This window comes from Myxocyprinus asiaticus, chromosome 2 (assembly GCF_019703515.2).
Source record: "Myxocyprinus asiaticus isolate MX2 ecotype Aquarium Trade chromosome 2, UBuf_Myxa_2, whole genome shotgun sequence".
In the NCBI taxonomy this organism is placed as follows: domain Eukaryota; kingdom Metazoa; phylum Chordata; class Actinopteri; order Cypriniformes; family Catostomidae; genus Myxocyprinus; species Myxocyprinus asiaticus.
In genome coordinates, this window is record NC_059345.1 from 20,995,022 (window position 1) to 21,021,625 (window position 26,604).

Here is a 26,604-nt window from a genome sequence, read left to right on the forward strand (position 1 = left end):
AAGCGAAATATTCACAGTGTTTCAACTGTCCCACTGTTCCGACTGTACTCGGCCAACCACATGTTTTGAGTTGCTGAAATTCCTTTTTGAGAGAACTATATTGCAGTTCCCACATCTTAGACAACAGCGCCATCATGTGATTACTGAGAGAACTCAATGCGTGACGTGCTGAGAATTCATGGGTTTTGCACTTTGTTCAGAGAACTTAACTGAGGAATTCAACCAGTACTTCACTATTAGAAAATATGTCATTTATAAATTGTAGCCTATATGATGTAATTTTGTTTAATTCATCAGAACTCTGTACTTCACTACAGATTTATCTAATTCATAATTAACCCTCAGTGACCCAAGCATTGATATTGATGATGTATTAGGCCTATTTTTTTTCTTCTTGAAAGTGAAATTTTATTTGTATTTTTATTATTATTATTATTATTATTATTATTATTATTAATTTGGAAACCACTTACGTACAATTTATTTATTTATTTATTTTAAATACGCATATTTTGCTTTGGGGTAATTTTTGTGTGACTTTAGCGAGTTTGATATTAAATATGCATTTTTTTTCTCCCACCAAAGCTTGTGAAACATTTCAGAGTGTCAGCTATTGTTATGTGTATTTTTTTTTTTTTTTTTTTTTTTTTTTTTACCATTTTAATAAATGAAATACACACACTCAGCCCTTTATTAGGAACACTGTGGTCCTAATAAAGTGTCTGAAGTGGTCTTCTGCTGTTGTAGCCCATCCACCTCAAGGTTCAACGTGTTGTGCATTCTAAGATGCTTTTCTGCTCACTACAGTTGTACAGAGTGGTTATCTAAGTTACCGTAGCCTTTCTGTCAGCTCAGACCAGTCTGGCCATTCTCTGTTGACCTTGTCATCAACAAGGCGTTTCCAGCTGCAGAACTGCTGCTCACTGAATGTTTTTTGATTTTGACACCATTCTGAGTAAACTCTAGAGACTGCTAATATGTGAAAATAACAGGGGATCAGCAGTTACAGAAATACTCAAACCAGCCCATCTGTCACCAACAATCATGCCATGGTCCAAATCAATCAATTTTTTCCCCATTCTGATGGTTGATGTGAAAATTAACTGAAACTCCTGACCCCTATCTGTCTGATTTTATGCATTGAACTGCTGCCACATGATTGGTGGATTAGATAATAATATGAATAAGTAGGTGTACAGGTGTTTCTAATAAAGTTCTCAGTGAGTGTACATTTTTAATTGATTGAAACAAATGTTGCAATTCTGCTATAGTGGCTCTCTGAAAGTTAAATGCTCCCCCAAAACTAAGGGAGCAAATTGTGTGTGGAATGAAAAGATGCACAAAAATGCACTTGTTGATTTGAGGCAGGACAGAGCTGAATAGTTTTTCACTACAGAATAAGAATACTTGGCACCGCACGAGGGGGAAGGACATCTTTTTTCCACTGCTGTGCAGGACTCACTTCCCTGCAGTGCATACTTGAGTGCCTGGACACAAAAGTGCTTTAAAATGAAACCTCTAATCGACTAGACCATGCTCTATTTATCAAAGACAACACGAGGAAGTCATGTCCAAGAAACAGGTCATTGAAGACTGCGAATAAAATCCAAATCCCAGGGTATTGCTCTACTACTGTCAACTCTCTGCACAAGAATGACAGGAATAATGCAATATTTTTGAGGCCAGCTGCAATTGATGCAATACACGCAGACAGTTCTGTTTACTGGGGTCAATCTTGCAACGTGTGTAGGTTTGCACTGACCGCGCTGCAACATCTGCATTTGCGCTCCGAGTTGGTGAAGCTCTCGCGCATGGGACCTACCAGACCGGCTCAAGAGATGTCGGCGTGGAATATGGACAGGATGACTGATGTGGAAGCTCTAGAACGGTAAACTATCCGCGTGCGCAAAAATGCAGCGAATTCTTCCGAGGAGACGCATCCGCACACTGCGCTTGGTTTGGTCGCTCATGGCCGTGCTCGCGCTGTCTCTCGCCGTGTGCAGTGCAGTATTTACAGTGTGGACATTGCGACAAACGCGGGACCTGTCCAGGTCTTTCAAAACTCTGCAAGAGCGCTTAGAGCAGGTAAACGTGATTGGGTTTTTTTTTTTTTTTTCTCTCTCTCTCTCTCTCTCTCTCTCTCTGTTCTCCAAATGCATGCCAAGTCTTGCACACTTCATGCATTCTCAAGCATATTTATCAATACACTTCTCCATGTAGTCAACACTAATTATCCAGTATTTTAGTAATTATGTTTTTTGTTTTAATCACGAGGTTATGCAACACTCTCTTATCGTCCCGACCAGGAAACGTCTTTGAAAGTTCATACGGGTTTTAGAGAGGTATATCTTGATGAATGTAATCATATTATTGAGAGGCACTTGATTACACAAACATACTGCTGCGGCACCGCTGGGGGTCTGCGGGAAGCGTTTTTATGTTCCTTCCAGACTTTGCGCGCAGGATGCTGTGAGTTATGGCCTATTTAGTTTCTAAAGGCGCTGCCAAGTGTGATAGGCTCTGTTGCCAATTTTGCTCCATGTTTAGGGCAGTTTACTGGAAATTTTATACTGCTTGGCACAGGCGTGTTTTAAAGCCAATGGACGTAGCCTTTTAAGCACCGTGCCTCGTAAAAACATTTGTGTAATTATGGTTAAATGATTTGCGACATGTAAGCTACAATTTAGAGCATTTGTTCACTCTTTGTCATGAGTTTTGTTGTGGCGCTGCGCACATTTAAAAGTTGACGCGCAGGAATTGCCACGCACTGCGGAGTGATTTAAAGATGTGCAAGCAGAGCGCTGATTCAGCTGGCGCACACAAGGACGAGAGGATGTTACTAAATATTCAAGATGTTCGTTAAGAATTGGTCTGTGAAAATCCCACATTGATGAACCTCCTCAGTGGTGTCTATTGTGATTATGATCCTGTAGGGAAGCATGACTTTGACTTTAGCTTTGCAGTACAGTCTGTGTACACCCCATAAGGTGAGTGTAGATCTCAATGCTCTTTGCATAATTGCACAGATGCAAACTCCAGATGGGCAGGTACTCTCTTCACTTCTACGCACAACCACAGCTCCTGTCGCTAGACATTTGTTAAACTGCTGACAAAGCTTTCACATGCTGGTCACATTGTTTATCAGCTTTTTCTTTCCCACTTTATTTAAAGTTTGCTTTTAACAAAGAAGCATTCCAGGAATATCTAGCATTACGGAAAAAAAAATATTGCAAGGTGTTGTTACCGGTTTTCATTTAGAGGAAGTGGTTGACCTATTAAAAACTGAGATTCAGTGTTTGCCAAGCTTCTGGTGACTGTTTGTTTGCAGGGGCGGAGCTAGGGGGTGGCCGTGGCCACCATGGACCGATGCCTGGCCACCCCACTCGCAATTGCCGTTTTGGAATTTTTTTTTTGTCTTGGATACAATTTAGTTTTTCTACACCAACAACCACCAAACCATATGTTTCAGCTGGCAACAATTCTTTTAACCCTAACTGATGCAGTGTGTAGCTTCTCATTTCTTAAACAACCATGTCGGAAGACATATCCCGTGGTCGTGGAAAAGATGATACTGTGTTTCAGAAGGGGCAAATTATTGGCCTGCATCAAGCAAAGAAAACAGCTAAGGAAATTGCTGAAATCACTGGAATTGTGTTAAGAACTGTCCAAAGCATTATTAAAACCTGGAAGGATAGAAGTGAACTGTCAGCTTTGCAGAAAAAAATCTTGAATGATCATGATCGGAGATCACTAAAACGCTTGGTGAAGTCACATTATAAAAAATCGACAGTAGAACTCAACGGCAATGTTTAATAGTGAAAGTAAAAGCATTTCCACACACACAGTGTGACGAGAACTTACAGGATTGGGACTAAACAGCTGGCTACAAGAAAGCCACTTGCTAGTGAGGCTAATCGGAAAAAATTACTTCAGTTTGCTAGGGAGCATAAAGATTGGACTGTGGAGCAATGGAAAAAGGTCATGTGGTCTAATGAGTCCAGATTTACCCTATTCCAAAGCGATGTGTGTGTCAGGGTAAGAAGGGAAGCGCATGAAGCGATGCACCGGTCATGCATAGTGCCCACTGTACAAGCCTCTGGAGGCAGTGTTATGATGCAGGGGTTGCTTCAGTTGGTCAGGTCTAGGCTCAGCAACGTCATGCAATGAAATAAAGTAAGCTGACTACCTGAATGTACTGAATGACCAGGTTATCCCATCAATGAATTCTTTCTTCCCTGACGGCACGGGCATATTCCAGGACGACAATGCCAAGATTCATCAGGCTCAAATTGTGAGAGTGGTTCAGGGAGCATGAGGAATAATTTTCACACATGAATTGGCCACCACAGAGTCCTGACTTTAACCCTATTGAAAGTCTTTGGGATGTGCTGGAAAAGACTTTACAGAGTGATTCAACTCCCCGTTATCAGTGCAAGATCCCGGCCAAACATTTATGCAGATCTGGATGGAAATAAATGTTGTGACATTGCATAAGCTTGTCGAAACAATGCCATGATGAATGCGCACTGTAAACAAAGCTAAAGGCGGTCCAACAAAATATTAAATTATGCAACTTTTTTTTTTTTTTTTTTTTTTTTGGCCAGGCAGTGTAGAAGCCTGCAGTGTTTCTCCCCTGTCGCCTGCTTGGACCTGACACATATTTAGGTTCCATTCTTGGCCCAGTCACGCTGGTTACATCTGTCTCCCATCTCTGTCTGCAAAATCTGATGAGCACGATGACATTTTTATTCTTTCTTCTTCTCACACTCGTTATTTCTCTCCCTTGCAGGTGAATATGCAGCGTAAGGCCATCTTCCAGCTCATCCTTGAAAAACGCGAACTACTGGAGAGTCATAGGTTCCGCAGAGATGGTACTAAAGCATATCATGTGTCATAATGTCAGGCACAAATCATTTAATGACATGCATTCAAAGCTGATTAGTAAAGACCAGTGTTGGGTGTAATCAGATGAAAGTAATTAGTTACTGTAATCTAATTACTTTTCTAATTGTTTAAAAAGCAGTGTAAGGCATTACATTTTAAATTCTTGTAACTTTCAATTAAGTGTATTGCTTACTATTATAATATTATTTATGTAGAATACCTTTAAAACATGAGTAAAGGGGCAGTCACACTACACTTCGCACTCCATTCAGTTCTATTCAAACACCTCAGAACGCAGGAGACCAGAAATGCAACCTCATGCAAAGAAATTTCACACTACGCTGCATACAAAAGTTCAAATGTGGTGAACTCTGACCTGACGAGAAGACGTGTGACCAATAGAAGATCGAAACGTGACATACCACTTGGCTCAATTCAAAGGATACATATTTCAAAGCTGCATGTTTTATTTTTGCTGGAAAGTGAATAGATGGTATATTTAAACATTGTAAATATGATATTATTTGTGATTTATTATTTATTAAAACCCGAAGCCCTCGTGCGTGACATCATATCCTGCTCTGTTGCGATGTCCGAAATAATTTTGCGTGCTCAATGCCTAGTGTGACTGGGGCTTTATGTTCATATGTACATCTGTTTGTATTTCTGTGACAGCCAAAGAGCATCTCTCTTGTTAGGGAGAAACATATGATGTGGAGTGTATGACTTGTGTGCGACAACGAATGAGAGGAAATATAGACTTTGATTTTGAATATGTTGAGTGGAAAAACAAAAACGTTTCTGTTTTAAAAAGTACCTTAAAAGTAAAATAATTATTAATGTACTTTTTCGATGAATTAAAGTAATCCGATTACAATTTTAGTGTTGTAATTAGTAACTTGTAGTGTTGTTATTTTTTAGCAATTTACCCAACACTTGTAAAAACCAAACTCAACGATAAAATATTACTTTATGAACAATAACAAAAAATGTATTGTAATGATTGGATTATGGCATCTGTTACCATATCACACGCAGACTGCCAATTAAAGGGATAGTTCACCCAAAAATTAAAATTCATAATTTACTCTCCCTCATGCCATCCCAGATGTGTATGACTTTCTTTCTTCTGCTGAACACAAATGAAGATTTTTAGAACAATATCTCAGCTCTGTAGGTCCTTACAATGCAAGTGAATGGTGATCAAAACTTTGAAGCTCCAAAAATCACAAAGGCAGCATAAAAATAATCCAAAAGACTCCAGTGGTTTAATATATGTCTTTTGAAGCAATGCAGTCACTTTGGGTGAGAAACAGATCAATATTTCAATCCTTTTTTACCCTATATCTCCATTTTCACTTTCAGGATGTGAAAGAATTTGAAAGTGGAAATTTATAGTAAAAAGGAATTAAATATTTATCTTTTTCTCACTCACACCTATTATATCGCTTCAGAAGACGTGGATTAAACCACTGGAGTTGTGTAGATTCCTTTTATGCTGCCTTTATGTGATTTTTGGAGCTTCAAAGTTTTGATCATCATTGTAAGGACCAACACAGCTGAGATATTATTCTAAAAAATTATGTTTGTGTTCAAAAAAAGAACATTACAAATCTGGGATGGCATGAGGGGTGAGTAAATGATGAGCAAATTTGTATTTTTAGGTGAACTATCATTGAATAAAACTGCAGGAAATGTATTAAAAACACTATTAAAGCAGTGTTGCCGTAACACGACAGCTGTTGTAGAGACTAGAAAAACCTTGGATCACCTGCAGTCTGTGCAGCTGCAGAAGGATGATCTTTAGTGTTTGCACGCAATATTTACAGAGACGAAAGCGTTTTGGACAGCAAGGCACATTGGGTAAACCATTGGGCACATGTTTCCAAAAGCCACAACAGGAAGCAGTAGGCAGCAGGCTGAATGACAGGAAAAATTATAGGTTTGAGCTGGATGGACACGCACCCGGCAAAAACCAACTGGCACAAGGACCACAAGGGCACTTTGGTTTCAGAAACATTCTAAAACAAGTGACCCCTGCATTGAAGCCTGAAATAGTTTTAATTGGCAGTCGACTTACTTCAGTTTTGCCTTGAATTCTGTTGCAGTTATGCGATAAGGCATCTGAGGCTGGTCTCCCAAGTGCAATGTGAAAAAAATTGTGCCAACAGGGCAAAAACAACAGAAAGGAGGAGCTATGGTCACAAAGATCAGCAAAATAAACATTACTCCAAAACAGATGAACCATCAGAAGTCTAAAGAACAGCCGCAAGTCTTCAGCTGACACCTGACGGCTGTTTGATTTCAGAGCAAGAATACTTATCCACAATCATTCCTCAAAATATATTGTTTTTTTAGCCCAAAATAGTGCCCCTTGGGGACAGTCAGGCTTCAGGTTGAACCGGTCAGCCAGAAATAACAGTCAGGCTAACTATTTCTATGAGGTTCCTTTTGAAGTCTGAGATGTACAGTAAATGTACAGTCAATACACATTTTGACAGATTAGTAGGAGTTCAGGCAGCTCCCAAGTGGCGAGACTCTAGAGACTCTGGAGAGGGGCAGAAATCTCCCATTTCTCACGGTGGTTTGTTTGAATTATTGCATTAAGTTGAACGGTAGCCATAGCTGTTATTCTATTCCATTTCATAGACAGACTTTTTTTTTTTTTTTTTGCATGAGAAAGGTTAGGAAAGATCCAGCAATCCATTTTTCTTTTTTTTTTTTTCTTTTTTTTGTCTCTTTTCCTTTGCTTTGTTGACTGGAACCAGCTGATGGGGTGAAATGTAGAAAATATTTTGCATGCTGGCTGTGGCTAAAAACAACGGCTAAGAGAAGTGCAGAGCCAAGCTGAATGGAAATATTTGACCATCTGCTTTGACAATCAGGGCCTCAGCTGGTAGATAAATTATTCTAGATTAATCCATGATGTTTGCATCTGCACAGCTGTTAATTGCTGGAAGTTGCAGGATCTCCACACTCTAATCTTCATCACAGAGAGTTTTGTCTTTTGTCCAAAACATGCCTCTCTTTTGTCTTTTATCTTGCAAGTGGGAGGGAAAAAAGGAAATGGACGCAAAGTGGCCTCTCATTTTGAGAGTAAGTGGACATTATTTCAAATCACTTAATCTATCAATGGAACACCCAATGGCTATTCTGTCTCTCCATCCAAGTGTTCAGCCTAATAAATATCTCATTTTTCAACAGTAACCAAAGATTCCGCCCAAAATGGTGAGTTATGGGGAAGGACCACTTACAATGTGCATCATGTGGAATATTCTCTAAAACTATGTGTCATATGGAATATTCTAATAGTGTGTGTGTGTGCGTTTGTGTGTCCTAGTGGGGAATGAGGGAGTCATTAAAGGATGGACTGAGGAGCACCTGAATATGAGCAGGGCAGTTCATTACAATCCAGACACCGGCACCTTCAAAGTGGAGCGCAACGGCGTCTACTTCCTTTACTGTCAAGTGAGTTTAATGGAAACAACTTTCTGTAAACTTTCCTGACACACTGCTTCACTTAGCATATACAGTATTCTGACACACTGTTATCATTTACTTCCATCTTTCTTAAGGCAAATGGTTATAACCTGTCTATTGGTAGCACTGCTTACTTAAAGAATAGTTCACCAAAAAGTAACAATTCTTCCATAATTTACTCAACCTCATGTCGTTCCAAACTCACGTTCTTTCTTATGCAGAACACAAAAGGAGAAGTCCCGGTCTGTCTTTTAAATACACTGGCAGTTGGTAGTGACTCAATTTAAAGCTTAAATAAGGACCCAAAAGTATGATAAATGTAGTCCATTTGACTCTTGTGTCATAATCCAAGACTTCTGAAGGCAAAACATTTTTTTGTTGTTGTGAGAAACAACCTAAAATGTTAATTATTTTACAGTAAAAATCTTGACTTCTGCCATGGCTCTCATTTGCATGTTTGAGAGTGCATGAGAAAAGCTCGCTCACATGTTTATGTTTATGCGAGAACTCGTTGTTCACACAAGAGCATGTGCTTTTTTTGTTTAAGCACAGGGCATTATGAACGAGCTTCTCGTTGCACCTGTCAGCATGCAAATGAGAGCTTTCCACTATAACTAAGTTAGGGCTGGGTGATAAAATGATAATATTTATAACAAATATATATATATTTTCGATATCAATGATAAACTTTTGAGTAATTTTTTATATTTAGCCAATGTTCTACATCTAGACGATTGGATCAGGTATGTTTAGCTAAAAGCGCAAGCAGTTCGGCAAAGTTATACACACATCTAGCTAACTAAATCACAGTCATGAAATAAGCCTGTTAGAAAGTATTAGCAGGCTAGTGGCAACTGGTAATGGTCCTCGGTAGCCGCTAGCTAGCTATCTGGCTGATATATATAATTGTTTACCGAACAAGACAGGACTGACAATGCAATACAGCAATCGACTGAACACAACAGCAACTCAGACATCAACAACATGCTGTTTATTTATGTACTATTTACACTGAACAAAAATATAAATGCAACATGTAAAGTGTTGGTCCCATGTTTCATGAGCTGAAATAAAAGATCCCAGAAATTTTCCATATGCATTGATTAGATTAGATTAGGGCCTAATGAATTTATTTCAATTGACTGATTTCCTTAAATGAACTGTAACTCAGTAAAATCTTTGAAATTGTTGCATGTTGCGTTTATATTTTTGTTCAGTATAGTTAAATGTTTTAACGATCCATAGCGCTGTCAGGCAAAGTGTTTCTTCTTCTTGTGATGTTTATTGGTGGTTGGCAGTCCAGCTTAACTACTGAGCTGGAGTGTGGAGCATCACAATAAAGTCTTTCAGTGGAGTCAGCTGAAGACGATTCAATTGGTGAAATGTCATCGAAAAGTGGTCACACACACCTTATGTATGATTAATTCCTAAACTGAGTATACTTTTAAAGCTGCACTACATACCTTTGTGCTATCTAGCGACATCTGTGATTGAAACTTAAAATTGCAAGCAATTTGCGGAAGAACACTTTACAACAGTCATGTTTCGGCACTGCTCCTCTGTTGGATGAATATCATGATTTGATACCTGGACATCGCCTGTGTGTGATCATGACTGGGAGATTTTCAGAGCTGGAGTCATAATGTTCTATTTTCATGTTGATATTTTGTTATACGATTAAACATTTAAAACTGAAATATTACTTGCTTTGATGAAGATCGAGAGGATCCAATAATGACGGGGATGAAATATACTTTATTAAACATGAAAATATTATGCTTGTGTGAGGATGTCCCGATACCGATATCGGTATTGGGTCCGATACCATGCTCATGTAAAAATGCTCAGATACCAAAAACCGATACCATGTGATGTACAAATGTCATTACGTACATGTCATGCAGGGAACACCGTCATGAGCATCGAGTACTCTGTTTAAAGCAGATGACAGCAAACAGAGCGGAAATTAACTTTGTAGCACGAGGCACAAAAAGAGAACATACTTAATAATTTAATTAAATAGCAGCCTTTGTGGTTTATCACTTTGTCACGTAGCGACCGGCTTTTCCAGAGTAGGATGCTGGTCATAATGTCAGAGCTCCTTGGTCATAACAACACAGAAACACTTCAAAATAAAAGCTCAATTTAAATATAAAAGTATGACAGAAATGTAATATTCACTGTTATACTACTACTTCTACATCTAATAATAATAATAATAAATCAATATTATTATTATTATTATTATATTTAAGCAATATCTTACATCTGTGATGCTCGGTAGTGCAGCACTTTATTTTATAAAATATAACTCCAATGTTTTTTAGATTGTGCTGTGAGGTTCTGAATAAATTGATTAAAATAATACAATATCATTTTGAAAATGTATTGTTATACTTTGATTAAATTTATATGAATTAATTTATTTAAACACCATTTTGTGTGAATAGATGTCGGACTCGGTATTGGCAAGTACCAAACAAAAAGTATCAGTACGCGTACTCGGTCTCAAACAAATGGTATCGGGACATCCCTAATTATATGCAATATAACCATTACAAGAAGTCAATTTCAGAAGTCATACACATTAGTAAATATGTCACAGTAACTTCCCCCAACAACGTAGATACATTACGATTAACACTCAAGAATTATTTGATTCATACAAGCATGACAACCAATATAAGCTTCAACAACCCTATCAGAAGGGGGGCCTGGGTAGCTCAGTGGTAAAAGACGCTGGCTTCCACCCCTGGACTCCGCTAGTTCACTAGTTCAAATCCCAGGGCATGCTGAGTGACTCCAGCCAGGTCTCCTAAGCAACCAAATTAGCCTGGTTGCTAGGGAGGGTAGTCACATGGGGTAACCTCCTCGTGGGCACCATAATGTGGTTTGTTCTCGGTGGGGCACGTGGTGAGTTGAGCGTGGATGCCGCGGTGGATGGCGTGAAGCCTCCACATGCTATGTTTCCGTGGCAACGTGCTCAAGCCTTTTGGCATTCCAAATTGGGAGAAAAAGAAAAAAAAACACAAAAAAAACTCTATCAGAAAACATGTCCAAGCATTATAGCAGGTAAACATCTTTGCCAAACAGATAACATAAACATCCATCCAGATTGTAGCAATGCTTTACATTCTTATGACATTCTATTCTCATGACAGAATTTTCATTTTTGGGTGAACTATTCCTTTAAAACGGTTTTCTTATTGGTGGTTTCTGGTTTAATCATTAACCAGAATATCAATTGCTCCCTATTAAAGGCCTATTGAAGGCCTTTCTCTGGTTCTTATTTCAGCCTCCTTTCTGTTATGTCTCCTTCTCTGAAATGATCTCTCATAACATTCCTGTTTCACTTGTCCTCTTTCTCCTGTGGTTTGGCACTGTCTGTGCTTCCACCCCCAGGTGCACTTCAACGAGAACCAGAGTCAGTATGTGAAGCTTGAAGTGTCTGTCTCTAATGGGCCCTTGCTCCAGTGCATGGAGGGGTACGGAACCACACCAGCATCTGGCTCACACAAGTTCCACTTCCTAAAGCCTTGCCAGGTCTCTGGCCTCCTACGCCTGAACAAGGGTGCTGAGCTTAAGGCCGTCACTGGAGGTTCTTTCAGTCTGCAGGTGTCAGGCAAACACTACTTTGGCCTCTTCAAAGTTAACTAAAGGCAAGGACAGTATCCAGACACTTCAATTATGTTTTCCACAGATCACTGTTAGAAATCTGGCCCAAAAGTACCTAATCTAAATCTGTGTATTTGAATCTGGCTCCTGGTGTTGCCTTAACAGAGGAAATTGTGACTCAAGAAGCGCTGTTTCTGTAACCAGCTGTCCATAGTCATGGATGACCCCTTTATGAACACAAGTGCCCTTCCATGAAGATGTCATCAGGATGTTAATCACTGCATAGCTTGCCTTGTTGGATCAATTTATGGAGAATCATTTGGTACTTTCTTGGTTTGGCTGCAAATGCCTTATTAAACACAAAACCAGCACAATTTGAACTATATAAATATAGCATTTAATTACAGCATACCAGAGACATTGCTCCAGCAGTGTGGTTGACTTATATACTGGTATAACCAGTTTGAACCGTAAGACGATGAATTTTCAGCAGAGTTGCAGAGCACTATGTGCATGAGAGGTTTCACCACTGGCTACTTGGCTGGACCAAAAGAGAATTGCCCCAGTTCCTGAACTGCCTTACCGCTGGATGGGTTCAGCGCAGAAAATGGTTGTCTTGGTTGTTGATTATAAAAACTTTTGAGTGACTAAATAAGCATCTTCTATGTTGACTCCAAGAGAAATTTATTACAGTTGCATCAATTCGAAACAACAAGCTTCACACGGTCCAACCTTTTTCTCTCCTAATACACTTAGTCACTGTGACAAATATGGAAAGTCTATTAATATTTATCAAGCAAAAGATAAAGGCAGTGGCTTCCTAAAGTAAATGATGTATCTTGTGAACTGCACTGTTTTACTGAGAGTGGACTATGTGTACTTATGGCATGAAGGTTTACTTGTTGATAGCATGTTGATTAGAGCTCGCTGGTTTATGTGTACAGTTCGGTACAACAACCTTTATAAAAAGTCACAGTATGCCTTCAATTTTATACAATGTTCAATTTCATGTTATATTTTTCTAAAGGTAAAATTACAGATTTTTATACCACCATAATTACATTAATCTCACTAATTAGAAATGTATGAAACCACTGGTGTTCCATATTGACTCCTGACTTGCCGCTCCTCAAGCCTTTCGTAAATATTGTCATTTCTGTCAATTAAATTGTAAGTGGAAATTACAACCACTACTCTCAATGCACTTTACCCCAACTGGATTTCCTAATCACGCACCAGCTTCCTCTTTGTATTTCCTCAACCCTCATGAGGACCCCTCATCCACCGCACAACCCTTGCTTTTGGACTCACTTCCTGTATCTGAATCTGCAGCAAATAGTTGAAAACCTTTGAGGAAAAACATGTGCTTATTCCCCCCTTGCTCTTTAGCCCCATTCCTTCCCCCTTGTCTACTCAGTATTTTTTTCCTCTGTTTGGGTTCCTTACACAAAATCCGCATTTGGCTAGTGGTTGAGTTTCTGCTTTTAAAACAACATCCAAGATAAACCTGACTGGGTCGAGATGAAGTATGGTCAGACTCTGTAAAAGTAAACATGTGAATTTGACATGACAGAGGTGGTTTCAATTTGTGTGCGCAAATATGCAAACAAGTTGTTTGTGTTTTCATGGCCATATTTTTTTAGATCATCGTTAAAAAGAGACCAGATCATTTCACCTGTAAATCTGGTTGAAGACATGAGAAAAACTGATGGAAATTGGAAAGGTGTCAAAGTAATCTGGGTACAATTTCAGTGCCAAAATAACTGTTAAACTGATAAAGAAACTTTGTTCCAACCTTGCAAAATGTCATTCTTGGGGGAGACATTATCTTTCGCCAACTATCATATATTATCTAAACATAGTGGTAAATATGTAAAGGGCAAATGTCTTCATACTAATGTCCTAATAGGATTTCCTGGCACTGCCATCTCTGACTGTTGACACTTTTAAAGATGTTTCATTTTGATAAGGTACACTGTAAAATCTAATTAGCTGACCTTACTTAGATTTTTCAAGGCAATCAGTTTGCATGCTTTTTCTAAGTAAACAATTATTTGTCTCAAGTAAACTGAACTTAAATTAAGTAACGTTAACTAGTTACATGTAAGTTTAACTCATCTATGATTAAAGTTGTTTTGATTTAATTATTTAAATTGAATTATATCATGTCATATAGTATAAGGGAAATTATGAATAGACTCTAGCTTTGCCATATGGCACACTGGACTCTACTCAGTACTTCTTAGTGCACATAAATCTGCACTTTTGTAAAGTACAATTAGTAAAAAAGAATGGCTTAAATTTAACAGGCTCCAAGTTTACCAAAGGTAACTCTAATCACCCTCATGGTGACTTCACAAAAATCTCAATTATCAACCAGCTACAACAAAACAACAACAATAGTCATAAGAATTAAAACTAAATAGATTTTTAAATAATAACTATTATTTTACTACATAAGTTCCCTTGTTTTGACCAAACAAACATAATTTATTCAAGCGCAAGGGTTTATGGGTATTCCACACAACTGCAATTTTGTACTTGGTAATTTTGAGTTAGTAGTACTCAAAGCCAGTTTAAAGAACTTATGTATTTTAGTTATGATTCCAAAATGTGACATTTCAAATACTGTTTTATTAGGACCACTTAAATGTTTTTAATAATGACAACTTTAGGATTTAGAGAGTAACAGTAACTTAACTAGTAAGAACATAAGATTAAGTTGAGTAAACAATTTTTTTATATAATTTGAGATATCTATTAGTATTCAAGCGCATAGAAGCTAGAAGTGCATAATTTTGCGCATAGTGTTAGAAGTGCATAATTTTTCAATGTTCACGAACTGACATAAGCATTATTTTGAAGGAAGAGTTCACCAAAAAATTTATAATTCTCTCATCATTTACTCACCCTCATGCAGTCTCAAACTCGTATGACTTTCTTCTGTGGAACACAACAAAAAAGGATGCATGATGTGTTTGTCAATACAAGGTAAGTGAATGGGGTCCAAAACATTTGTGCTCTGAAAAGAACATAAAAGGCAGCATAAATGCTTAACCAAACTTAAGCCATTGTATCGTTTTAGAAGACATGAATCAAACCACTCGAGTAATATGGGTTACTTTTATTCTGCTTTTACACTACCTGTACAACCTTTATTAGGAACAATATGGTTTGACGTATTGTGCATTCTGTGATGCTGTTCTGCTTAATACAATTGTACAGAGTGGATATTTGAGTTACCATATCCTTTTTGTTAGCTCGAACCAGTCTGGCCATTCTCCGTTGACCTCTCTCACCAACAAAGCGTTTCCGTCTGCAGAACTGCCACTTACTGGATGTTTTTTGTTTTTGTGCACCATTGAGTAAACTTTAGAGACTGTTGTATGTGAAAATCCCAGGAGATCAGCAGTTACAGAAATACTCAAACCAGCCCGTCTGGCACCAACAATCATGCCACGGTCTAAATCACTGAGATCAAATTTTTTCCCCCATTCTGATGGTTGATGTGAACATTAACTGAAGCTCCTGACCCATATCTGCATGATTTTATGAATTATACTGCTGCCACACGATTGGCTGATTAGATAATCGCATGAATAAGTAGGTTACTGGTGTTCCTAAGAGAGTGCATGTCCTTTTTTGGAGCTTGAAAGATTTGGACCCCATTGACTTACATTGTATGGGCAATAAATTCTTCCAAAAATATTTGCTTGTGTTCCACAGAAGAGAGAAAAAAGTTATAGGAGTTTGAGACCGCATGAACTGAACTATTCCTTTAACCTTAAACTCGTTGTAATGGAAACCCAGACTCGAAGATTATGTTTGAACCTGAAGGCAGGTATTTATTAAACAGTTTAAGTAAACAGGTGAATATCAATCAGAGGATGTTGAACAGTAAATGATGAGCAGTACACTGGTAACAGTCTACATTCAGATAGGAAGTGAGAGTCCTTGATGAGCCACACTCACAAACATCAGACGGGGACATGAGGAGAAACAGATTATTGGAAACATTAGAGAGGAACCTTGGAGAAATCATGGATATCGCTGGAGAACAGGTAAGTAGCAGGTAAGTTAGTCTGTATTCCATGGGAGACTAGACATCGGAGTGTGGCTTATGTAGGGAGCTGATTAACGTGGTGATGAGACAGGTGCAGGTGATTAGTATTCGGGAGAGAGGGAAGGCTGTGTGTGTGTGTGTGTGTGTGTGTGTGGTGAGAGAGCCTGGTGAATCCGTGACATTATTCCCCCTCCACGGGCCGCTCCAGAAGGCTGTACCTTCCGATGCCATGGACGACCCCATCCATGAGGAGCTGGACAATTCAGATGAGTGTTGTGGAAGTTGGTGAGTAGGGTCGGATCCAGGATGTCGTCCTGAGGTACCCATGATCTTTCTTCAGGACCGTAGCCTTCCCAGTCCACGAGGTACTCAAGACGACCGGACCAGGTTCTGTGGATTGAGGAGAGAGAGAGAGACAGGTGGTGAGGTTTCAAAAAGGAGACGTGGAATGTAGAGTGAATACGATATCGAGGTGGGAGTTGGAGTTGGTATGTGACTGGATTTATTTGTTTCGTGATGGTGAAGGGATCAATGTAACGGGGACTTAGCTTTTTGCATGGGAGGCGCAGCCTGATGTCCCTTGTGGAGAGCCACATCTTATGCCCAGGCTGGTAAACAGGAGTTGAAGATCTCCGGGCATCAGCGTGGCTCTTCTGGTGGCGCACAGCCCGTTGCAGGTGGTGGTGGTGAGCTAAGTCCCAGACCCTCTCGCTTTCTCTAAACCAATGGTCGACTGATGGAACATCGGATGCTCTCCGGACCATGAGAAGAGAGGGGGTTGGTAGCAGAGTACGCACTGGAATGGAGTGAGAATGGTGGAAGGCTGATGCAGGGAGTTCTGTGCGTACTCGGCACAGGACAGGAAGCGACTCCAATGGTTCTGGCGGCGATGAAAGAAAGTTCTGAGAAATCGGCTAATCTCTTGTATATTTCTTTCTGTCTGCCTATTACACTGTGGATGGTATCCAGAAGAGAGGCTGACGGTCACACCCAGGAGGGAGAAGAATGCCTTCCAGACTCTTGAAATGAACTGGGGACCTCTGTCAGAGACGATGTCTTCGGGGATTCCATAATTACGAAATACATGGTTAAATAGCATCTCAGCCATTTCCATGGCAGTGGGAGGACCCTTGAGGGGAACCAGCTTGCAGAATCGGTCCACTGTTACTAGCACGCAAGTGAATCCTTCAGAGGGTGGTAAGTCCGCTATAAAGTCCACTCCCAGGTGTGACCAAGGGTGACACGGAACGGGCAGCGGAAGGAGTTTGCTAGCTGGTAGTTGTTGTGGGGTCCTTGACATGGCACAATCCAGACATCCCTGGATGAAGCTTCTGACATCTCGGCCATACGCAGCCACCAGAACCGGTCCTGGATGAGCGAGAAGGTCCTATTGGTCCCAGGGTGGCCAGTGCCCAAAGAGGAGTGTACAGACTCAATGAATGTCAGATGTTGGGATGTGGGAACATAGGTCCTGTTAGCGGGGCAGCCCGGCAGAGCAGGTTCAGTGGTGGCAGCTTCCACAATGCTATCGTCCAGGGACCACTGGATGGGACTCACTAGGACATGTGGAGGAAGTATAGTTTCGGGTTCCTCCATGTTTTCTTCTGGAGAGAAGAGATGGGAAAGAGCATCTGCTTTGAAGTTCTTGGCCCCTGGACGATAGGAGACAGTGAAGTCAAAGCGTGTGAAGAGGGCCCTTCGTGCTTGGCAAGGATTGAGTCGACGAGCTTCCCGAAGATACTCAAGGTTTCTGTGGTCAGTTAGCACCAGAAAAGGATGACGGGCCCCCTCCAGCCAAATAGACCGGTGCAGAAGAAGTGGAGGGAGTGCTGGTTGTGATCGGTGATGCAGCAGGGTTAACCGGAGGGGTAGGTGCACGGCGGAGAGCGTCAACCAGCTCCTGAAATGGATCCTGCGGTGTTATACCTGCTGGGTTCATGATTTTGGCTGGTCTGGTCTTCTGTAATGGAAACCCAGACTTGAAGATGATGTTTGAACCTGAAGGCAAGCATTTATTAAACACAAAGTTTAAGTAAACAGGTGAGTATCAATCAGAGGATGTTGAACAGTAAATGATGAGCAGTACACTGATAACAGTCTGTATTCAGATAGGAAGTGAGAGTCCTTGATGAGCCACACTCACAAACATCAGATGGGGACATGAGTAGAGGAGAAACAGGGGAAACAGATCGTTGGAAATGTTGGAGAGGAACCTTGGAGAAATCATTGGATATCGCTGGAGTGGAACTTTGAAGACTTCGCTGGAGAGCAGGTAAGTGAGTCTGTATTCCATGGGAGACGAGACATCAACTGAGGAGTGAGTGTGGCTTATGTAGGGAGCTGATTAGCATGGTGATGAGAGACAGGTGCAGGTGATTAGTATTAGGGAAAGAGGGAAGTCTGTGTGTGTGTATGGCGAGTGAGCCTGGTGAATCCGTGACACTCGTACAGCTCTTACCTTAGGCTGTTTTCTTCAAAATGATAAATTCTTACTTGTCTGTGAGCTTGCTAGGTAAATCCATTGTTATATCTCAGATGTCCAGAACAAAGCTTGCCATCCAGCAGAAAAAGCATGTTAAACAAATCATCAGCAAAATATTTTATCAACTATTGATGATAAAATTGTATGTATCATCGCAAAGCAGAGGATCTCAGCATTCCAATGACACCTAGATTGTGCTTCTATACATGTGTAACGGTGGCTAGCTGATAGATAGCTGTGCAATATGTATAAACCTCACTCTCCTGACCTCAAGAGGTGCACTAGCGACTGACACTAGGGGCTGTATCCTTTAGCCTCCTTGTTAGCACACCTGCCTCCCATACCAGAGACACCGGTTCGAGTCCTGGGTTCGAGTCCGGGTTCGAGTCCCGTATGGAGCGGGTAGAACAGGACCGTCACATATGCAATCAGATATAGACAGGATGTCTATGGTGTGAGTGCTTAAATGTGTTGGAGTGTCACCTTTATTTCATATCTGTATATTGTGATGAAAGGTGATATAGGAAAAACATTTTTTTCCTTGTACCTGATGTCATCTAGTGGAATAAAATACGACTTTTTGCAGGGTGACAGAGCAACCAGAACCTAAGTTTTTTTTTAAAGAATTATGTTCATCACAAGATTGTAAACATTTATGGTATTATTTATGAATTATTTGAATCTTTCTTTTCTGTAAGTTGAGACCATTTTTTTTGCAAACAGTCCACTATATGTGTGTAAGATGAGCTTTTAAATTTGGGTGTTAAAAATGCAGACGTTAGCCAAAAAATACACAACAGTTTAAGAGGATAATGCTTACAACTGATGTACCAGCAAAAATGAACTATTGAAACTCCCCCAACTTAAGATCTTTCTAACCTGATAATAAGCACAGCAATACAGAAAGTCTTCAATTGAATTTTTATTTTATTACAAACAAAACAAAAGAGAGAAAGATGCATTATTAACATGTTCCGTTCAATGTGCCGAATGTCAATTACAACATTGTCACTGACTGTCTGGAATCACAACAAACACTGTGACGCTTAGCAGGAAACAAACAAAATGCAAATGTTGAAAACAAACAATACTGAAAGGCAGAAATAAGAAATGGACAGAAAGTGCTTGTTTTGACACAACTCTCCCAAATAATACCAAGCACTGAAATGTAAAATATTTCAGTTTCAACAGAGGAACTATGGAGGGGACAGGGGGAAATAACTTAACATTTCAACTCAGTTGAGGCCTAGCTAAGGATAGTACAACTGCAGCCATATACAGAGTTCACATCTGCTGATTAACTATTAACAGTTGTATTACCATTTAAGGCAATTACATTACAAGGCTGTGTATTTGTAGGAGCCAAAGATCGCAAAGAAACATTGCGGAAATGCCTAAAGGAATTTAATTTGCTGATTTGAATATATGGATTCTTATGTTTTCAATTTTATGGTTACAAATGTGATCCACTGCATACAGGTTATTTATTTGCAAGCCCCCAATCTAGATATTCAGCGATGTTTATTAGATAGTCATGATGTCAGTCATTCCAAAGTTCATTCAACCTCTTCGTTGAATATTATTACAAGAGGTCCGCTATTGAGAAATGTCATGGACCAAACATACAATGTATCAATGTTTCAACTATTTATTATTATTATTCTTTTCATTTGGTAGAAGCTTCGCAATTGTAACATCAAGGACAACATTAAGAGCAACAACAATAATCATAGTTGTAATAACAATTCAAATTAAAAACAGGAGATCACAATGAAACTGAGCTTAAATACGCAAACAATATCAAAGAGCTCATAAAAAGGAGAAATGTGAAAAAAAGAAAGGAGTGCAGCGGAGACATGGAAAAGTGAGCGATTTGGTGAAGTTATGGGGGATCAGAGAGAGAGAAAGAGGAGTTTGGAAAGTGTAGGACCATCAAATGTGATTCAGTAACAATCATAAACATTATGAGGGAGGTACGAAGGTGTCTTGCCAATGTTACATTTTTTTAAACTTTCAAGGCTCGAGCAGTGGAACCCTCTTCACCTCACCATAACACAACTTTAAGGGTCAATACTTAAAAAGGCAGGGAGCTCTACATATCAATGCTTGATTTCCCATTATACGGCTAAATAAACTTCATAACAAACACGTCTTTTTTATTTCAAGACAATAATGCAGCCAATACTGTATGTAACTGAACTTAATAATACATTACTTCCTTACTGTCGTGGAAGGTTAAAAACGTAACCTCAAGTTTTTAAATTTTTTTTATATATAATTATTTTCCAGATCGACATGAGAAAAATCGGCCAGAATACTGTTAATAGTTTCTTCCTCTTCATTGAAATGTATTACGTGTATATTAAGGTGGTCCTCCCAACCCAAATCATCACCATGCCTGAAAGCAAGTCTCCTTGCAGCTAATAGACCTCAACGGTTACAAGCTTGTTTTACAGTACATGGCGGCTCGGAAACAGTCACGCTAGCTTATGATGAGGGTTCTCTTGAAAGACTGCACTAGTAGGCACAGCTCAATGCACAGGCGTTTTGCTTGACTAAACCATGGACTGTGATATGCATGCTGTCGGAAAACAAATCACTGCGGGTGAAGTGAAGCTCGGCGAATGCTTTTCCAAATACATGCAGCTTCATATCTGTGTCAAGGGGCGCTTGCGAGATTACAGGGCTTTGGATGAATGCGAGTATGACTGAACTGCTCAGATATGCTTGAATTGCGAGGTTGATTTGGGATAGATAGTATGAGAGGAAGGGAAATACAGTATCTGTGTGTGTGTGTGAGTGATCAGGAGGAAACCACCTTCTCTGCATAATAATAAGTAGCTGTAACGTGAGGTGACGTGAAAGTGCTGGCGTGATACTGAGGGTAGTCTGTTTTCATTCATCAATCTGTTGGGTTGCAGGCGCACGTCTGCATCTACGTGTGTTCTAAAGGAATAGTTGTTTACGTTTGCATGCAGATGTCCTTTGAGTCAGCGTGTGTGTGTGTGTGTGTGTGTGTGTGTGTATCTGTATATGTGTGTTGGGAGGGGCTGAATTCAGTCATCGATGCAGATCACTTCCCCACTGCGCTGTTCCCTCCGAGCCATCAGAAGATCCGCCTCTCTCTCTTTCTTTACTGACATGGGGGGTCCATTCAGCACTGCAGGGAAAATGCAAACACACACACAGGAAGTGAAGTTAATGATACACTTAGGCAAGACAAAGCATAATTTCCCCTTTTTTGTTTATACTAAAATTACTAAGCACTCAAAAGCACAATCTGACCTTTTCTCTTTTTATCTTCATCATATCCATCATATGCTGTTTACATGACCACCTTTCATTAGCTCTCAATGGCTCTGGTTTTTTGGTTTTCTTTTGTCTTCTTTCTGTTTCTCTTTTCCATTTGTGTCATTCTCTTTCTGTCATTCAGTTTAGTCCTTTCTTTCTCACTGTACTACTATGACTTTCATCTGAACATTTATTTTACTTTCTGTATATATTTCAAATATACAAACAAAACATTACAAAACACAAATAAAAAAATATGAAATCACATTGTGCTCCTTTGTGGGCATCCTTTAATTAATAAACATACAGTCAGAATATAACATACAATACATAATAATAATAATAATAATAATAATAATACAAAAACTCTTCTCGTCTTGTGTCAGAGATATAAAGTATGTGAGGAATAGTCGTTGTACTATTAGTAGCTAACCAAGTATTATATTTCACCACACACATGCACATAGTGAGTGTCTATTGTTTGAAATTTGTAGCTTTGTTCTTCTAGATTTTGCTGTGAACTTGCAGTACGACTGACTAGTATGATCGCTGTTGTCTTTTAAGTCGCGTATAAAATAAAAAACATTCTAATACTGTCTAACTTTCCTGCCGGTGGACATTCTAGTGTTCTCTGGTTTTAGAAACAGGATGCAAAAACATGAAATTATTCTAACAGACTATACACAACATTGAATATGTGTAATTCTATATTATTCTATTCTAGCCAAAATGTCATGAATGGGGTTATAGCATTCAATACCTTTGTTTCAATGAATTAGTTCCCCAAAAATTCCACATTCAAATAAGCCCTCTTACAATAACAACACTGGTATTGTGCTTATACTAAAGGCCAGACTATACTTTGGTTTTCTGCATGCTGCTACATCTCACATAGCGCGTAATACAAATTTCGTCATCAGCATAGTGCGGCGAAATGTTCGCGTGTCTAGAAAAACTGGGCTACAATCGGACAGTCCATGCTGATGACGAATTTTGTGTCATATGCAGCCAAGTTTTTCTAGACATCTGGACATTTTGCATCTGTGCACACCATCTTCACATGCAGCTGCCATTGACAGTACTAAAAGAGTACTACAAAGCAGTCAAAGTGCACATGCGTCAAACATGTCTTTATGGGCTTGTCGTTAATGAGTATACATTGGCTGCATCCAAAACTGCGTCCTGTCAAATTATGTACTGCATTTGATGAAGGACGTACTTCTCAGCTGGTAAAAAAGTATGTTTCATTAGGTATGCAGGTGAGTAGTATCAGTACATTCATGGACATACTTCATACAGGGACATGTGTATTGTCTTGTGGCCCAAATACACTCACTAAGCGCTTTATTAGGAACACCTGTACACCTACTTATTCATGCGATTACCTAATCTGCCAATTGTGTGGCAGCAGTGCAAAAATCATGCAGATACGGACCAGGAGCTTTAGTTTATGTTCACATCAACTATGAGAATGGGGAAAAATGTGATCTTAGTGATTTCGACTGTGGCATGATTGTTGGTGCCAGACGGGCTGGTTTGAGTATTTCTGTAACTGTTGATCTCCTGGGATTTTCACGAACAACAGTCTCTAGAGTTTACTCAGAATGGTGCCAAAAACAAAAAAACATCTAGTGAGTGGCAGTTCTGTGGACAGAAATACTTGTTAATAAGAGAGTTCAATGGTGAATGGACGGATTGGTTCAAGCTGTCAGAAGGGCTATGGTAACTCAGATAACCACTCTGTACAATTGTAGTGAGTAGAATAGCATCTCCGAATGCACAACACGTCGAACCTTGAGGCGGATGGGCTTCAACAGCAGAAGAACATGTCTGGCACTTATTAGGACCACAGTGTTCCTTATAAAGGGCTCAGTGAGTGTATAATGTAATAACAACAACTGTGAAAATTCCTTTTGTTTTGTTAAACGAGCACAATTTAACTACAAGGAACAACATGCATGCTATATATATAACAATTACATTTTAAATGAGCCGCCCGACTCATGGTTCTCTTCGTTTTTTCTCTTTGGCTCCTGTTGCATTATGGGCAAGTTAAGTGTCCAGTGGATGGGTATTTCAGAATCTCGCTGGATGTAGTAGGTCATCCGGGTATTTTTGAATACAAAGGATTTGGACATCCTAGTCCATTGGCATATTATTTTTGACATACTATATATTAGAAAAATATGCATACTTGGAAAGGCTGAGCGCTGGACCATGTGCGAGATGTAGCGGCACGCAGAAAAATTAAGTATATGCTAGCCTTAACCCTACGTGTCAATCAGTGAGGAGTGACTGGAGCATGAGCGGACACTTCCAATTAATTCTTTATGGGAGATAAGCGGCAGGTTTGCACAGAGGATTGTGGGATTTAAAGCGGACCAAGCGAAAAGAATGTTACAATGTTGTAAAATTATGAAATTCATGCATATGAGGTGAAAAATGCCATGCAGCAGCCAACTGCTATAAGGTGAAGGCAAGAGAACATTTTGACGTCTGTCGTAAGCATTACAAAATCTGTTGCTAATGCTGTAGTTTCTGGTGGATTCAGTGCTTAAATCACATAATTAATTATTAAAATGTATTTCATATTTCAAATGCAGTTGTTGTTGTAACATCCGATGTTGTTACCCCTCCTACCAACCACCAGAGGGAGCCCTCTCCCAAATACTAACTCTGTACCTTTTCTTCTTTTGTGATTTCCTGTTTGAACTATATAAATACCATGCTGTTCCATTTTGACTCTGCGAAGCATTGCCAGTTTACCCTGCCTTACCAAGCGTTTTTCCATTGCCATTGTTGATTGTTCTCTTGTTATGACCATTGACTGTTTTCCTGGATTTACTGCCTTTGGATACACCTTTGTTTTGTTTGCCTTGTTGGACTGTCTTTTTGGTTTATTGGATTATACCGCCTGCTTAACAACTACCTCTATTTGCCTACCGATTTGGATTGTTTGCTTGTGTACTTTAATAAACTTCCTGCATATGGATCCTAACACCGTCTCCATGGCCAGTTTGTTACAGAATACTTCGCCTAACATGGATCCAGCGGAAGTTTCACAGCTCCAGGCCGCATTCGCGCACCAGTGCAAGGTATTAAGGGGTTACCAAGACCAGCTGAACAACCTACGAGCTGCCAACGAATGTTTGACACAATACATTCACTCACTGTCAGCTCCCCATGCTAAACCGGTAAGCTTTGCTCTACCTGATAAGTTTGATGGTTCTGCTGAAAAATGCCAGGGTTTTTTACAACAATGCAAGGTATTTTTCTCAAATCAGCCTGAATCATTTGATCAAGATGCTAGGAAATGTTCTTTTTTGATGTCACTGCTTACTGGCAAAGCTCTCGATTGGGCCGCCGCTGTTTGGGATAAAGATACTCAAATCCAGGTTTCATATGATTACTTAGTTCAACAAATCCACGAAGTCTTCGAGTATCCAGCGGGCGGCCAAGATATCTCTGTTCAGCTACTTCATCTACGCCAGGGTCAACGATCAGCAGCGGATTATGCAGTTCTGTTCAGGACACTAGCGGCTCAGAGTGGGTGGAATGATGTCGCTCTGAAGACTGTTTTCCACGAGGGCTTAACCTGAAACTCAGGACGGAACTGACCTGCAAGGGTGAAGGTACGAATCTTTCTGAATACATAACTATGGCCATCAAGATTGATAACCTGCTTCAGAATGCTTCACAGCCTCAGTTTCGCTTCACCTCGAATTCTATAGTCTCAGTACAGGCCCAGGCATCCACTGTATCACCTGAACCCATGCAAGTTGCATACAATCGTGTTTCCATGGAGGAACGCCAACGTCGACGCAACGAAAACCTTTGCTTTTACTGTGATTCACCAAGTCATTTCAATACTGCATGTCCACACAAGAAATCAAGTTCCCCTGAGTCAAGGCAGCACGTGAGTACCATGAACATTATATCACCCATCTCACATAATTTTCTGTTGCCTGTAGAGATCTCCATTGTTGATCATGTAAGATGTGTTACAGCATTAGTGGATTCTGGGGCTGCTGTTAATCTCATTAATCAGGAGATTGTTCAAGAACTCAACATATCCACCATTGAATGCTTTCCTAAGATTAACATAACCACTGTTGACAACGCACCTAATGGTACTGGCATAACACAACAGATTGTTCCTATAACCATCAAGATTGGACTTTTTCATGTAGAGAATATCTCACTATATGTTATCAACTCACCCAAGCACGCTCTTATCCTGTGTCATCCCTGGCTGGCCATCTATGACCCATCGATATTCTGGAACCAAGGTGAGCTCACACATTGGTCAAGTTTCTGTCATAAACATTGTCTCCATGTTGCTGTTTCCAGGCCTTACCTTATCACCAGTATTGAGAGTCCTGAATCACAGAAGGAGACCACAATTCCCAAGGAGTATGCAGAGTTCAGTGAAGTGTTTAGTAAGATTAAAGCTGCACAACTTCCTCCTCATCGTCCATGGGACTGTGCTATTGATCTTCTGTCCAATACAGCTCCACCGAGAAGCAAGGCCTATGTATTGTAACGCCCCGAAACCCTCGCCATAGAGAATTACATTGAGGAAGCCCTTGCCTCCAGTTACATCCATCCCTCCACCTCCCCAGCTGCTGCAGGTTTATTTTTCATAGAGAAGAGGGATGGAGGTCTACGTCCCTGTATCGACTATCGAGGCCTGAACTCTGACACCATAAAATATTGTTACCCGTTACCACTTATCCCCTCAGCCCTTGAACAACTCCGTGAAGCCAAGATCTATACCAAACTTGATCTA

At 39.9% G+C, this 26,604-nt stretch overlaps 2 protein-coding genes across 3 annotated transcripts in view; one reads left to right on the forward strand and one right to left on the reverse strand.

The window, feature by feature from the left end:
* The window catches only part of tnfsf12 (TNF superfamily member 12), a 32,621-nt gene extending 18,823 nt beyond the window's left edge, over window positions 1-13,798 (forward strand). Inside the window, exons 1-6 of one of the 2 annotated variants that reach the window (XM_051725084.1) lie at window positions 1,461-2,085; window positions 4,790-4,871; window positions 7,933-7,980; window positions 8,089-8,112; window positions 8,225-8,352; window positions 11,767-13,798. In XM_051725084.1, coding sequence (XP_051581044.1) covers window positions 1,912-2,085; window positions 4,790-4,871; window positions 7,933-7,980; window positions 8,089-8,112; window positions 8,225-8,352; window positions 11,767-12,021 — 711 coding nt within the window. In that variant the 5' untranslated portion in view covers window positions 1,461-1,911 and the 3' untranslated portion in view covers window positions 12,022-13,798. Of the gene's footprint in view, window positions 1-1,460; window positions 2,086-4,789; window positions 4,872-7,932; window positions 7,981-8,088; window positions 8,113-8,224; window positions 8,353-11,766 lie in introns of those variants that run through there. The other variant, XM_051725083.1, reaches the window with a different exon arrangement.
* Window positions 13,799-19,433: 5,635 nt separating this feature from the next.
* Window positions 19,434-26,604, reverse strand: part of LOC127454453 (chromodomain-helicase-DNA-binding protein 3-like) — an 85,396-nt gene continuing 78,225 nt past the window's right edge. Inside the window, exon 40 of the mRNA XM_051721683.1 lies at window positions 19,434-21,684. Coding sequence (XP_051577643.1) covers window positions 21,581-21,684 — 104 coding nt within the window. The 3' untranslated portion in view covers window positions 19,434-21,580. The remainder of the gene's footprint in view (window positions 21,685-26,604) is intronic.